General features: G+C 35.2%; 1 protein-coding gene across 3 annotated transcripts in view; it reads left to right on the forward strand.

The window, feature by feature from the left end:
- Positions 1–5,211: 5,211 nt before the first annotated feature.
- The window catches only part of def8 (differentially expressed in FDCP 8 homolog), a 50,619-nt gene continuing 39,297 nt past the window's right edge, over positions 5,212–16,533 (forward strand). Inside the window, exons 1-2 of one of the 3 annotated variants that reach the window (XM_065269971.2) lie at positions 5,212–5,378; positions 6,768–6,887. In XM_065269971.2, coding sequence (XP_065126043.1) covers positions 6,782–6,887 — 106 coding nt within the window. In that variant the 5' untranslated portion in view covers positions 5,212–5,378; positions 6,768–6,781. Of the gene's footprint in view, positions 5,379–5,424; positions 5,444–6,765; positions 6,888–16,533 lie in introns of those variants that run through there. The other 2 variants (XM_065269973.2, XM_065269974.2) reach the window with 2 other exon arrangements.

The raw sequence follows: 16,533 nt of genomic DNA on the forward strand, positions 1-16,533 counted from the left end.
AGATACAGCTCTTGCTAAATGGTTGCTAGGGTATTCTGATTGGTTGCTAGGGAGTGAATTGCTATCCACCAATGATTATACTCAAAGCCATGAAAGGCATAATCCATGATGACTCATGATTTTAGATGTAAGGTTGCAGTATTTTTATGTGAAAATAAAAAAACACTAGGTGGCGCTATGACAAACTCGTGCATGCAACCTCAAGTCATGACGGTTTTACATCTAGCTAGTATCATGGCTATACACTTTAGTTTAGTGAAAAAACAGTTGTATGACCATTGGGCTAGATCAATGTCAAAGGTTTTGTTCAGTTATGATGCCAACTAGTGGTGCAGGCATACCATTTTTTTGTATTGCCTCAGACTCTGCTCAGAAACCTCAGGCCATGACTCTCATCAAAAGTACCAAGTGTCGTGTTGATACTTCATTCCTGTCCCCAGTTAGAGCCAATAATGTTCTAGTGGCTACCAACACTTCAGACATTTGGGCTTGGAATGTTGACCGTGAGTTGAAAGTGAAACTTTTTTTTAATAATTATTGATATTCGAACTCCAAGGAACATTTTAGTACTGGAACGAGTCTGATCAGGCGAAAAACCTAGGATAGTTCGTTTTTGTTTTTTTTCCAGAAAATCGAAAGTAGCGGAAATTTTTTCTAGATGGAAATGAAATCTGAGATATTTTGTTCGTCTTGACGCAAGGAATCTAGGGATATAAGACACTTGACATTTGGACAAGAATTTTGGAAGTTATGAGCATCAACGCGTTTGCCATCGCTGTAGCGCCCCCCCATAGGCCGATTGGGGTGACACTCTGTCAACTTCGCACACGAATGAGACCTACCATTTGGCCAAGTCTCAAGTCTCTAGGCCTTACCGTTTGGTCTGCACGGTTCGTTTTACGGCAGAAGAAAAATAATACGAATAATAAAAATCCATACAAATACAATAGGGTTTCAGCCCTACGGGCTTGAACCCCTAATAAATGAAATCCATTTGCATGGTTGTACATTAAGTTATCACCATCACAGTTCTTGGAGCTGCCCTCAGTTAGGCTAAAGATCCTCCCTAGGCAGGAGAACAGATTTTGGCCTGTTTTAACAGGTTAAGTGTTCGCTGACTTACATATTTTATGAAAAAGGGCTGTCAAAAGTTTTCAAAATTTCTGCTCTAATAAAATCATAGATGAAGCAAATACATGATGATATGCACTTTAGGTGGCCCTTTCAGATATAAAAAGAGACAAAATGGAAGTAGTTTAGTAGTAGTTCAATGGTTGATAAACAACTTTATTTGTGTAAAAAGTCTGTAGGTCATTCAGCAGACTCCCGTCAGAATCATATGACTCTATTAGCTATGGAATGCCATAAGGAAAGCACTGCTTAATTAGCTGAAGGATTCACATTACACTCATTGCTGTTCATTACGGCATACTGAGGGCTAGAGGAGAATATAATTAGATTTAGTTTTCTTAGATAGTTTCTTATAAATATATCCAATAAGCAACCTATTCAGTTTTATCCCTAAATGCAAACAAACAAAAAACAGTTATCTATTGAAACCCAAAACAAAATGTCCCGAATCCTTGCAAGCCCTGAAAACTAATCCACGTATCTGGCACAGACATTTTGTCAAATCCTGTTTCACTAGTTCGCCTGCCAGTTCGGTCTTAATAATTAATGGTTAACAAACTTGGCTTGCTGTCCTCAAAGTAAGCTCTGAACCTTCAGAGAGATTGAACCTGAGCCTGGGGCTCGAGCCCCAAGTTAATTCCCCCTGTTACAGAACTGCACAAAGGAGGAAAGAGAGCAGTGTAGGAGGAGATGGGAAGGAGGTGGGATGCTGGAAGAATGGACTCTATGCACGGCGGTGCTTGACGTATTTCCGGTGAAATCTCAGGATGCTGGACTACTTCCGCCAGTCATAGAGCTCAATGATATTCAGGAACGTTGGTTGCCAAAATAGCCAAAATAACACTGCAAATTTTGTTGATGGTTGTTTAATTTACATAGAAATAACTTATACTTCACATTTAATACCATAATGACATTTAAACGTATGAAAGTATATTTTTATAGACGGGAGAGCCGAACTTCTAGCCACCACTGGTGTGTGTCATAGTGTTTACAGCATTAGACTCAAGCATGACAACTTCTACACTGCTACCCTGTATCTGCATTAACACTAGTTTTAGATAGAAATTGCACTGACGACAGTGCTATTCATCTGTTGTTGATATACTTATGAATTTTGTATAATTGTTATCATCAGTACTAGCGAAGATAACATCTGTGGTTATACAAGCAAAATGTTAGAACAGTAAAAAACGTGTATTTTGCGCATTTATGCTTTATTCCCTTACGAAAATTAACCATGGTTTTACTACAGTTAAAACCAAAAAACCATGGTTACTGTAGTAAAACCATAGTAACTACAAAATAACCATTGTTTTGACAATCATGGTTTTCAAAAACCATAGTTAAACCATAGTTAGTGTAGTAAAACCATGGTTTTGCTGATAGTAATCAATACACCAAAAAACCATGGTTACTACACTTTTACCACAATATAACCATGGTTAATTTTCGTAAGGGTTAATAACAAATGCAAAAGACAAATAGAAAACTCATATCAATGACAACAAGAATAACTTCAGAGAAAAATAAAACACACACACACACAACAAACTAAATACACGGGGTATTAAAATAAACAAACAGCACAAGAAATAAACCAATAATGGAATAGATTTCTTAAATGGACTTTACCATAGTCAATAGTTCTTTTTGCGTTGTTATTTATATCCTATAAAGTTCCAAGATATGACTCAAAAATATCCAAGTAAAAATGTTTTGACAATCGACGTGAATATACAAAAAAAAAGGTATTAAACGTCACATTTAATATAAGTCCTGCTGCAGTTCGTGTTGCTTTTTCCTCATATAGCAGTGAGATTTCATTTACGTCTTTTAATTTACCTGACACTTTAAGATAACATTACAAAGACATTAATCCTGAATCATAAAAACAGCACAATGTAAGCTCTGCTAGTATGATGAACATATCATAATGATTACAGAGATAAGACGACTTGCAACCTTTCTCGAGTTTGCACATCTGGACAATTCTTCACACATCACAGGTTGTAAATTTGGGTAAATCCAGCAAACAACGAGTAAATTTAGCGATTCTGCCGTCACTCCGCTTTAAATCTCCCGTACCGGAAACTGAAGAGCAGCCTTGAGTCAAACGCGGAAGTTAAGCGTGCATAGAGTCCATTGCCGCTGGGTGCGGATGCGCAGAGACTGTGGCTTAAATACGCTCTAGTTTAAACGATAGGCCTGACTCATTTATACGTTTTCACGAGTTTGTCTGCCCAAGTCTTAATAACTAATGGTAAACAAACATGGCTTGCTGTCTAAGAAGGGGGCTGTAAGGTGGCAGTCCAAACATAACAAGCCTCAGTTCACACACCCCCAAATGTTTGAGGGACAGCAAGCTAGGCGGGTGCCTGCAAGTAATTGAGTTATTAAGACTTTAGGTAAGATCTCTCTCTCTCTCTCTCTCTCTCTCTCTTATTTCACAAGCGAGGTAGAAGTTCTTACACTTAAAAAAGTTCCATTTGTAAACATGTTAAATATATATGAATATTTTCAAATTAACTCTCTTGAGAGGTGCCACCTGATATCCTGAGGCATATCCTCATGGATGTTGTTAAGAGAAGATGGAGATGTTGCTTTTCCTCAGATTGTCTCTGACATTCCAGCTTTTTCGTGTTGTTAGGGAAGCATCTTTCAGAGAAAAGGCTCCTGTTGCCCGGCTTCAGTGAGTTATTTAATTTTAATTTCAATAGTGTTACCATGGCTTAACTGGTACAGCATTGCATGTGCAGCAAAAAGGTCATGAATTCGATCTCAGGGAGCACACCTCATTGATAAAATGTATGTCACTTTGGATAAAAGCATCTGTAAAATGTGTAAATGTAAATGTGTGTTTGTGTTTAGCAAGAGTGCTTTTATTCTAAAATCCTATCAAGTATTCCTAGATTTAGACTAGTTAATTTTTAATAGTTACTTTTTGTCCCAGGGACAAATTGTTAATCTATTCTGCATCAATGAATCACCATAAACTATTTACGATCACTTTTGACAAAAGCTTTACCTGACCTGCAGTCAATTATATTGTATGTGACCTTCCCCATAAAAACCACGCTAAAGCCTTACAATCAAATTTTTAGATAATGAGCAACAAATTGTACTTTTAATTTATTTCACGTTGATTTCGACCTTTGACAATATTGAAGATATAAAGATGATATTTTCACAGAATGTTCTTTACATTATGTAGGATGAGCTTATGTAGAAGAAAGTAAATCACAGAAAAATAACTTTAGATGAGTTTTCACAGGAAGGGTCACAAATTCGATTTACTTTAACGTTTAATGTTGATTGTTTGAATGTTTCAATATTTGCTGCAACTGATCAGTGATTTAAATAGGTCTAGGCTGTGGGGAAAAACAAGTTCTTCACTGTTTTTTCCATTCAACAGTTAATGACTTGAATAGTGATTTTTTTAAATAAACTCAAATACAACTCTCAAATGCTTGTTTATTTAAAATGTTACATATGACATTGCTAATATACATTCTCGTTGCTCGTTGTTTAAAGATGCTTGTTTAATACTGGCTGTGAACACCACATATTAACACTACTTAAAATAAGTAAATAATAATAATAATAATAATAAGTAATACTTCATGTTAGTTTACACTAAGTTGCTCTTCCAATACGATCACCTTTCAAGGCTAAATTATGTGAAAATAACTAAAGCTCTGCAAGAAACTACAAAAACTGAACACACAGAAACATTAATTATTTTGCACGTGCGTAACTAAACTTATGACTTCTTAACTAAGCTAAGACAACATCAAATATGTTTATCGGTTTCATACCACCGAACAAGCGTAATACATTACAGCATCCACTACGTAATGGATTTACATTCACTGCGCATGCGTGTTTGAACGTCCATTACGTATTAGAATACGTCATTGGGCTTCAGGCTGCGCTTCTCTCTTGTTTTAAATCCGATTTATTTTTATTTGTTTATTTATTTGTTATCTTTTATCATTGTATGTCATTGCAGTGCTATTTTATATTTGTATTTTTTGTCTTGCAAAAAAATATTGTTTCGAATCCACTGAACCGCTAGATGTCGCTACAAAACCAGACACAGAAAATCATAACAACACAGCCCATGCTTGTGTAGGATAATATGCTCGTGTTATAATAAATATAATATTGACAATAGTCAGTGATTTATCAGCCTATCGTTTAGGATGCTGACCATGATGAAGATGTTGTAGTTCTTCTGAAGCTAAGTAATACTGTCATCATTTCTCCTGTTTCATAATTCAGTTGTGATGCTAAGTGGCTAACACGCTGGGTAAATGTCTGAAATGTGTTAAACCTGTCTTATATTTTATATATTTAAACATTTATTAGTTTGTACGGATTGTCAAACGATACATTTTGCAGTCACTTGGCTTTGTCAGTGTTGCATGTGCTACTTGATGTTGGTTAGCAGCCCAGTGATCCAGCGTACAGTACAGATGTGTACAGTACACATCTAATATACATATGTATCTTAACTCAATAGTAAAACAGTTTCTATAATGTGGGTTTAGTTGTTTTAATGTAAGAATGTGGTTAGATGTCATACATACAGATGATACTGCTGCTCAATTCAAAAGGGATTTGTTTCATGTGATGATGAGCGGTTCACAGGAGGGTTGCCAGGTCTGCCTAACAAAACCAGCCTATGGCTAATCAAAAATAGCCCCAAAACCTTAGGTCAAACACCAAGACTCAAATTCTGCCTCTCAAATATACACTAAAATATATTCAATACCTAAAATACGTTCACTTTGATGCATTACACACAATTCTTTCTTTAAAAGAACTGTATTTAAATGGTAAGTTCACTCAAAAATGAAATCTCGGTTAACAAACTGATTTAATTTTAATATGGCAGAAAAATTAATTGTATTAAATGAATTACTATCATATTTCTTTGGAGTCAAAAATAAGAAAACTATTCTTCCTAAGGTGGCAAAGTGCTAGGATACTATTTCCTCATTTGATAGAGACAATGAGAAGAAATAGAAGCCAAGAGTCAGGTGTGTTTTCATTATGATCCCAATATATTACTTGAATTTGTCAGCTGAACACAACTGGAGATATAATTCATATGCAGACTTTAGCCATGTAGTGCAATTAAATAGTACCCGTGATTGTAATGATTTGTATGAAGTTTGTATAACTGTACACTGCAAAAATTGCTGTAATTAAGTAGCTGGTTGCCAGTAACTTACTATAGAAGATAAAGACTGAAAATGTCTCATGTTCATTTAACTTTAAACAAACTGTTGCCAGTAAAAAACAAAAATGTAAAATCTAAAGTAAGTTACTGGCAGCTATAGCATCTAGAGTAGAGTCACTCAAAACAAAAGTTATTATTAGCTTTTGGATATACCAAACTGTTCTCACTTCTCATATTATGCATCATCAAATCTTATCTTTATATTACCACAAAATGTTCTTTATGTGGGATAATCTTAGGTAGAAAACAGTAAATCTAACAAAAATAACTTCAGCTAGGTTTTTACAGGCAGGGTCACATATTTTTTCGAACTCCTCCACGGCCATTTGTCTGATTTTCCTAATAATAATAATAATAGTGATAATAATAATCTATCTTTCCTCTACAGATGTGAGTAGTGTCATGGAATATAATGAGAGACTTGCCCGCTTCCGTCAGGGCCATGTCAACCCTTTTGACAGGACAGAGATTGACAGCTGCTCAGAAGAGAAAGATTCCCCAAAACGCGGTGAGTCATCTTTATACTGAATGTACAAATATGTTCTCCTCACTTTTATCAGAGGTTCTAGGAAATTATTTTAAAACTCGTTACTCGTAACTCACAAGTGTGGTCTATCAATACCAGGTGGAATTTTGAACAAATGTAGAATGACTTCAGTATCATTTCAAGATAGATTTTTGCATAACACTTGTTTTTATTAAACATACCTGAATGAGACCTTGTTAATATGTAACTACAAACATATTTTGTCCTTTATCTTTCCAAAAAATAATTAAATTATATTTTAAATTTCAGTTGAATTAGAGGCAAAGAATAACTTATGTCACATATGTAATTTTATTGCTAACTTCACATACTGTTGCTTGGCTGATAGTGCTTGTAATACATTTACATAAACTTATGCGACCAAACTCACCCCGGTAAATTATCCAGTAGGGCTGGGCAATATATCGCATTATTATGTGTATCTCATCAGTAAAGTTGGATCCGTGATTAGTAGTAAACCCCATCACCTTCGCTTTCAGATAAAGCAGCAAAATCCAATCTCACAACCACATGTTAGAGAATAGTATTCATGTGATATGTTTGTAAGTGGGACGCGCCAGCAACCAGAGGTTTAAGGCTTTTGATTTTAATCTGGAGAAAGAAAATGATTAGAAAGCCAAAATAATACGTGCTATGCATGAATGTTTACTGAGTAATCCATTATTTTGCAAAATTCAATTTCAACAAAAAGTGTTGCATTTCATTAGCTTATTTGCATTTTAAGGGACATACTCAAAAACATGTTATAATTAATTATCTGTGGGGTATTTTGAGCTAAAACTCAGATATGCACTCTGGGGACACCAAAGGCTTATTTTACATCTTAAAAATGTCTTAAAAAAAGAGGGCAGCATCATTAATCTGTTTTTACAAAGAGACTTTATCAGTTTCTTTTTGCATTACACACCAATGATTACAGTTCAGAAATTAGGATAAAGGACTTTTTGGGTACTTTTCTCCAATTTTTTCAATTCAGTTCTATTTATATATATATATATTATTTAGCGCTTTTCACAAGAAGCAGAAACTACCTTTCTGCAGGAATAACTTGTGTCCGCTGCCCATTCAAGACTATTGTATTAAAATGCTTTTGTCTCATTTAACATTTATTCTCTTAATTTTATGATCTTTCCAGACTTAAATATATAATATACATAAAAACATTTTGACCACAGATTGTTGACTAATTTTAAGTTTAAATACCGTTGGGTTCTTAGAAGAAGTTCTCCTAGATATTTAGGTAACACTTTATATTATGACCCGCAATGTACCGCGTAATTAAACCGAATTTACAGTGTACCTATTTGTAACAACAGAGTACCTTTACAGTACGTACTTGTAGGTATAAGGGAACAATATTTTAAGTTTGGGGTAATAAGGGGTTAAGAATATATGGAAAATTATAAATGATTTATTCTTCAAGTATTTCATAACTACAGGGTACCTACTGTAATATTACATGGTATGTATGACTTATGTCTATGGGTAATATGGTCTATTGATTTTTTGTTTAGTATTTGCTACTTACCTGATGAAAGTGTATTGTATACAGTCGATGCAGCTGCTTTAATTTGATCATCTGTGTTTTAAGGCAAGTACAATAAAAATAATAGTAACTTGTACCTCTTTGATCTGTATATGTATATAGGAGTTACCAGGTAACTCTTACCTTTGCAGGCTGTAAATTAAAGTGGTGCTTATTCCCCGCTTGTTCTGTGTATGTACCAGGTAACTCTTACCTTTGCAGGCTGTAAATTAAAGTGGTGCTTATTCCCCGCTTGTTCTGTGTATGTACCAGGTAACTCTTACCTTTGCGGGCTGTAAATTAAAGTGGTGCTTATTCCCCGCTTGTTCTGTGTATGTACCAAGTAACTCATATTTGCGGGCTGTAAACTAAAGTGGTGCTTTGTTCACATCTTGTTATAAATGTTATAGGGTAAATACCATAAACATACAGAGTTTTTGTATTTTTATTTTAAGTAGTTTTAAAACATCTTTACAACAATATAATTAAGGAAACACTTAATTTTTATTAACACAAAACTTTTATTTCAAATAAAAATTAATTAATATTTTCCGTTGTTTTTGCGGCTTGGCTTCCTCTGTTGTTGTTCTTGTCCACTCGGATGTTGAGTTGATGTCGTCTCACAAATGCTGTTCTGCATTACATATAAAATACATAAATGAAAGCCTTCAATAAATGTTTCTTCACTGTGCCTTGACAGAAATTGAGTTTTCTGAGCCAGTTATTAACTTTAGGCTAACTTATGTGATAGCTAACCTGCTGCTACTGTTAGATGGCAACTGGCTTGAAAATTTTTTTTTTGAAATGCGTTAGTCATGTATTAACAAAACCAGTCACCTTATCCAGCATGCGGATCCTGCTCTCATCACTCGCAGCCGTACTTCACAGTCTAGAAAGTTTTAAAAAACTCTTAAAGAAATTTCACCTCAGGATTGTGTTCCAGCAAACCTCCTGCAGATGGGTGTGCGCTCTCTATTGCGGGTCGTAAAATAAAGTGTTACCGAGATTTAATTCGATCATCATCATATTTGGTCAGTCTAATCTAAAGGCCTTTGTGATGCTAAATTGTGAAGATCTTGATCTTTGGAGGATGTGTCTGTGGCAGCCTGACTAATTTTGTAATTTCGCCATGAAAAAGGAAGATGTTTTAACTCAGGCTTACAGTGTCCAATCTTCCCCACGCTTCACATGTTTGATAAGGGTCCTGGACTGTACACATTAACATGACAATACTCAGGTACAGTCATAGTGCCACCTGCTGGCAATGTGAACAGGCATGTTTTACATAAACATACAGGGGCGTTTTCCCGGACAGGGATTAGACTAGTCCTAGACTAAAATAAATGTTAGAGCTGTCAAAACTGAAAAAGAAAAACGTGCACTGACATATTTTAAAATACATCAGTACTCTTTGTTTTCCCGCAAAATGCACACAAGTAATGTTTTTAGTGAGGCATGTTTGTTAAAACTAGTTATATTTCATAATAAAACTAAGGCCTACTCCTGGCTTAAGCTAATCTCTGTCCGGGAAACCACGCCACAGTGTTTAATATGTGCCCTAATTAATGTTTGACAAGAGTCCAGGAATGAAATAATTTATAGTGGAGATCAAAATTGCAGAACAACCAACAATTTCCTAGCCTGACATTGTCATACTCAATTCTAGTCAGAATTTGAGTCTGATACCGCTCCATTGGGCTATGATTATGAGGCGTGTCTCAACCGAAAAATTCCTCTGCACTCAATTGGATAGACCGATGACCAATCAGAGCAACGGAGTGTGTGACGTATGTTGAAATTACGTCTTTTGCAGCCTGACTGAACTGCTAGTTATTTCGCTACAATGACACTAACATTGTGATTATACCAAGTCTGAGTTAGCGAACGTACATCAACACCTACTATGTTTACAACATTTCATTTATATCAGAACTAGGGATGTCAATTTATGCAATTTCCCATATTCGATGATCATTTAAATTAACGATCAATCAATCGAATAATCGTTAACAGTAATAGTGCAATAAGCCTTCACTGCAGTGGCATATAGCCAATGACATAAAAGTGTGCATAAAAACGACAGCTTCCTCACGCGAATTAAAAGATTTTATTTAGTCTAAATAACATGCTAGTGGAATTGTAAAATGAGTCAATGTAGTTGTTGTTTTGATAAAATCATCAATTTTAACTTATCTCGTAATGAAATATAATGACTAATAGACACAGTGTATAACTCCGCCTCACATGGGCACTCTGAAACAGACGCATGAAAGTCCATGTCAAAATAACAGTTTTATTATCATCAAGTGTTATTTATCAAGTTGTTTACCTCGCTTTCCGAGTCGTTGATACACTGTTTGTAATTATATACAAGAAGCACACGAAGGGCACTTTTCTCATCGTCATCTCAGCTTAGACGTACTTTCAGCAAAGATGCTTATATTACGGAGATGGCAACCTTCCATTAGAAAACACGCAGCGCCTTAGCCAGTCAATAATGATGATCAGTGATATATGCGGGCATTCAGGGTGTAACGACAGTCAGTTACAGTTTACATTTGACAGTTTCTTGCCATAATTTAAGATTACATTTTAATCTGTTCATTAAAAACGGCTTCTGGTCTCCTTCTCTGTATATAGCAGCGTTGCTATGCTAATCTTGCAGGCTTCCCTGAAGAGGATCTTTGCATTCAGTATCCTACATGTATTTGCATTTTCTGCATCGGACCCTCTCAGATCCACTGCGGATGTCATTTCGTTGCGTTGGCAGCCAGCCAGCCTCGTCTCGCATGACGTTAAAAAGCACATGCGTGTGCTTGGCATCGAGCATCGTTGTGATCATAGCTAGTAGTTAAACTTTTGCGCGCTCGCTTAATTTTTTTTTCTCCGATTGTATGTGTTTTGCGCAGACGCCGCACACAAGTTTCAACAATCGTTAAGTTTTATCGAGTAAATTCTTATCGACAATTAATCGAAGATAGATTAATTGATAACATCCCTAATCACAACATTAAAGGAACAGTATGGAGGATTGTGGCCAAAACTGGTATTGCAATCATAAAACTCACTTCCTCTTTTAAAATCAATGCTCTGTCGATATCTTTTAGAACAGACTCAATGTCAGAATCCACACATCTGAATTCTACAGTGGCAGCCATTTCATTGTAAATAGATTCAACACACGTGCTCTTTGGTGACGTGGTTGATTACGTTACTGTTGATCATCTGTCCATCATTGTATAAAGCCCGCCCTGACAATTTGATTGGTCGACCAGCTTTGGGTCTCGCATAGTAGCTCCTCAACGGAGAAACCCCAGACCGATCATCCCGTCCTCAAAATGTTGTGGGCGGGGCTAAGATCGGCTGGCACTCAGGCTAACAATTTCCTACATTTCGGAGTTACTGCATAGTCTTATGTGAAGTTATCCTAACAGGAGTCAAAGTGCAGTTCTTAAACATATTTGATGGGTTAAAAATATTCTGAAGCACAGTATAAAAAAAACTTAAATGAGATATTAGAACGCTGATTAGAGAACGCAAATTTAGAGAACACTTTCAGATACCTCCTAGTTGTTGGTGTTAATCTGGCTCTTACACTGCAAAAAATGATTTTCTTACTTAGCATTTTTGTCTTGTTTTCAGTAGAAATATCTAAACATTCTTAAATTAAGATGGTTTTTCTTGAGTAAATAAGTCTAGTTTTAAGACAAATAATATACAATTTAAGTGAAATTGTCCTTAAAACAAGCAAAATTATCTGCCAATGCGGTGAGAAAAAAAACTGTGAAATAAGATTTCTTTTTTCTTGAACACTTAGTTCAAGTAAAATTTTCTCACCCCATTGGCAGATATTTTAGCTTGTTTTAAGCACAAATTCACTTAAATTGTATATTTTTTTGTCTTAAAACTAGTATTATTTTCTTAGGTCATTTTGCTCATCAAGAAAATACATCTTGATTTAAGAATTTTTTGATATTTTTACTGAAAACAAGACAAAAATGCTAAGTAAGAAAGTCATTTTTTGCAATGTAGTGCTAATTATCCTTAATCATCTGACAAACCCTACTTAACTGGCAGCCTAACTTTATACTTTTTACTAATTTACAAGATATTGAGTCATTCTTAAGTCACTAAAACCCCCAGACAGCAGGTTGTCCAGATGAAGACCAGGCGTAACAAGAGAAGTTGGTCATTTCAAATCGGTGATTTCTAGAATATTGCATCTTTACAATATCACTAACTTATTTAAGTCCCCCAAAATGTCTGGTCGTCTATGAAAGACAAATGCATGAGAGGAGATGATAATACAGACAATTACAATGGGCAATCGGTTCTGGAATGTCAGTTTAGTGCTGAACAGGGTCAGGATCTGTCTAACAGTGTTTCAATGGTTAAAAGATTTTGGACTGAAAGCCTGACTGAAAGACTGACCTAGAATCAAAAAGCTAAACTAACCATATAGGACCATGTTGTGTGGACAGAGGAGAACTGATCCAAAGTTCATTTCAGCAACAAAGTAAGTTTCATTTATATGGGTCTGATGGGAAACAATATGATTGTAGTCAATCTGGGGAAAGCTACATGGAAGAGTGAATGTAGGTGTTTATCAGAACCTCCTGCTGTAACTTTCCTGTGTTTATTGCCCAATCAGACAGCAGTTTTAATGTGGACTTTTCTCAGTTAATGAATTTGATTGAATTACGGTGAAGTCCCGGCACATCCAATAGCCAGAGGGCGAAGTAGTACTATTACAAACGATATTCCAGGAGATGTCTATAACAGAGCTTCTCAAACTTCAGATTGGTAAGGCCCAGGTTCAGGTATTTTCATGATAATAAAGAATATTTTGAATTATTTTGTTAAACAAGTGTTGCTTTTTTTTAAATGCTCGTTTCTGATTGAAAATCTCTGGAAAATCCAGTTATGGATTATAAATCTAAGTTATGGCTAAAACACTGTTCTGCTAGCGTGGTATAGCCACAACTAAAACTCCTTCTTATTTAAAACGTTGACAGTTACATTGTTTTTGAAAAAAATCAAGTGTTCATAAATTGTTCTCTAATTTTGATTTCCACTCTATGTTCCCAAATTAAGTTTTAGTAAATGCGCCACCTGCTGCCAACAAGATGTGTGGCACATGAAAATACCTTTGCCATATTCCTCCTCCTATATTTACCCATTTAAATGTATATCGTCCACTGTTCACTGGAGGTGGCCATGCATGCAAGGGCCCTTTCGTCGCTGCCTTTTTAACTTGTTTTCAGAGCACATTATGTACATTTATGTACAATATCTAAACATTTGAATTTTCTCCACTAAATCACAACAACAGCAGCCCCAATCAAAGATGTAAAAAATAATAATGATGATCCCTGTTAATTGTCCAGCCTGCGAGTGTTCCTGCTTCTTTTACTGCTGTTAAGGCATAGTTCATCCGAAAGTTGTAAAACGAGCCCCATTCACTTCCATAGTAGGAAAAAAGAATACTAGATAATTGAATGGGGCGCATGAACGGTTTGGTTACAAACATTCCTGAAAATACCTTTCTTAGTGAGAGTGAGAAAATGATGACAGAATTTTCATTTTTCATTCTTTTCCGCCAGCATTTTTAAAGATGTTGCTAGCCAGTGCAAGCATTTTTTATGATTTTCACAAAGGTGTTCTTCTTTAAATATATAAACAAAATTAATTTAAAATCAATGAAATGCACACCCAGAGCAGTGAGCAGCTATCACTGCGGCACCTGCGAAGCAACTGAGTGTCTACAACTAGTGGTTAAAGAGAGGCAGTCTGGAAAAAGATAGTTTTGAATTTGAAATATTTAAAATATGTTTAATAATATTATGAAATATGCTCTGTTAGTGATCCAAAGTGTAAAATAAATACTTCTACTAATTTTTACCAGTAGTTTTTTTATCCAAAGCTTATGATCCACCAAATTTCCTTGTTTTGGCCTAAGAGATGTTAATTTTATGTATATTGTATTTACATTTTCATTAAAGATTAATTTAATTGTCACAGCTATGCATATGACACCCAGATATACTTAGCCCTGTCACACAATGATACAGCCCCATTGACTCTCATGTCAGTGAATTGATGAAATTAACAGTTGGATGTGTCAAAACTTCCTCCAGTTAAACAAAGACAAAACTGAAGTCATTGTGTTTGGAAATAAAGATGAAACTTTGAAGGTTAACACATACAGTACCTTGACTCAAGGGGTCTAAAGACACAAAGTAAAGTCAGAAATCTTGGTGTAATTTTAGAGTCTGACCTTAATTTCCGTTAGAAAATTCATTTAGAATAGATTTTAAAGTATTATTACTCGTTTACAAATTTCTTCACGGCTTAGGACCCAAATACATGACAGATATGCTAATTAAATATAAACCTAACAGATTACTCAGATCATTAGGATCCGGTCAGTTAGAAATACCAAGGGTTCACTCAAAACAAGGTGCGTCAGCATTTAGTTATTATGCCACCTCTAGCTGGAATCAGCTTCCAGAAGAGATCAGATGTGCTTCATCAGTAGACACCTTTAAATCTAGATTAAAAACACATCTGTTTAACTCTGCATTTAGTGAATGAGCACTGTGATGCTTCACACTGACTGCACTTTTAACTCGATTCATGTTTTGTTTTATTCTTTTCAACATATTTTAAACAGTTTTTAAAGGGGTGGTTAAATGGTATTTCATACATTCTGACTTATTAACACTGCTTAAGAGTTGTTTCCTCACGGCAAAGTGTCAAAAAAGCAGTTAGGCGTTACAGAGTATTTACATTACATTACATCCAAAGCGACTTACAAATGAGGTAAACAATAGAAGCAATTATAGCAACACAAGAACAGCAATACATAAGTGCATTAGAAATAATCTCATCACGTCTAACCCTTTTTGAGATGACACCACAAGCCGAAATGTGCTATACAAAAACCTTGCCTTGCCTTGCCTTGCCTTGTCTTGCCTAATTACAAATGTCACGTCATGCACTTTTTAATGTGCACCCGATTCTGTGTTGCTTTATTAAAAGTTTTCATGTAACGTCACACACTTAGGGGAACCTAAGCCCCACTATAAGGCAAGAGATCGCTATCTGCCGTTTTTCGGAGGTTAAGAAGTGAGTGATTTCTTTAGTTTAGACTAAATACTGAATTGTTGTTGTGCAGTTAGAAAGGAATTATGACGGGCCATTGAATTATTTAAAAATAACGCACACCCTTTACACCGCGGGTATAATTGTAAGTTTATATCTTAATTTTTTCTGTTAATAGGTGATTTAAATATTTGTGGCTTGAAACAGATGGTAATTTGACCGGCTTATGCTGCCTCTCTATGGAGAGCCCAATGTAAACTGCCCAATGAAACAAAAAACTAAAATATATTGAAAGACCAAAATTAGCTGAAAAACAAACAGAGTAATTAAAAAACTGACACTAAACATAATTATTTGAACTTTAAAACAAAATAGAAATAAAAACTTAATTTTAAGTCCAAAACAATAATAATCCTGCCTGCAAGTCTTCTAAAGTCAGACTGAATTAGGTTTTTTTAAATGCCATACTATAGTTTAGTGCAGGGGTTTTCAAATTGTGGGTTGGGACCCACTACTGGGTCGCACAGTGGGATCAGTCACTTGGGTTGTTGAAGTGAATGACACAAAAAATAGTTTTGTAAATGACAATTAATGGCATTAATTTTGATATCAGGTATTTTGGGATTGCAATTAAACTTACATTTAATTCACACAAAACAATGAAAATATAAACTACTCTCTTCTAAAAGAGAACAACTTTTGTATTTGTGAATGTTTTTTCTGCATATTTCTAAAAATCTTTTTTGTGGATCCTAAGATAGATTATTCCTTTCTTAGTGGGTCGCGAAATGATAAAGTTTGGAAACCACTGGTTTGTATCTGGGGGGAAATGGGTAAGTTTCTTTTATATTCATTAATAACAACAAATAACATTAGGATGTTTTATATCGTGTACATACAGATTTCCTAATATAAATTTTAAGTCATTTAAGCTCAATACCTTCACCTAAGCACTCAAATCTCATTTGCACTTTTACA

This window comes from Paramisgurnus dabryanus, chromosome 9 (genome assembly GCF_030506205.2).
Source record: "Paramisgurnus dabryanus chromosome 9, PD_genome_1.1, whole genome shotgun sequence".
NCBI lineage: Eukaryota > Metazoa > Chordata > Actinopteri > Cypriniformes > Cobitidae > Paramisgurnus > Paramisgurnus dabryanus.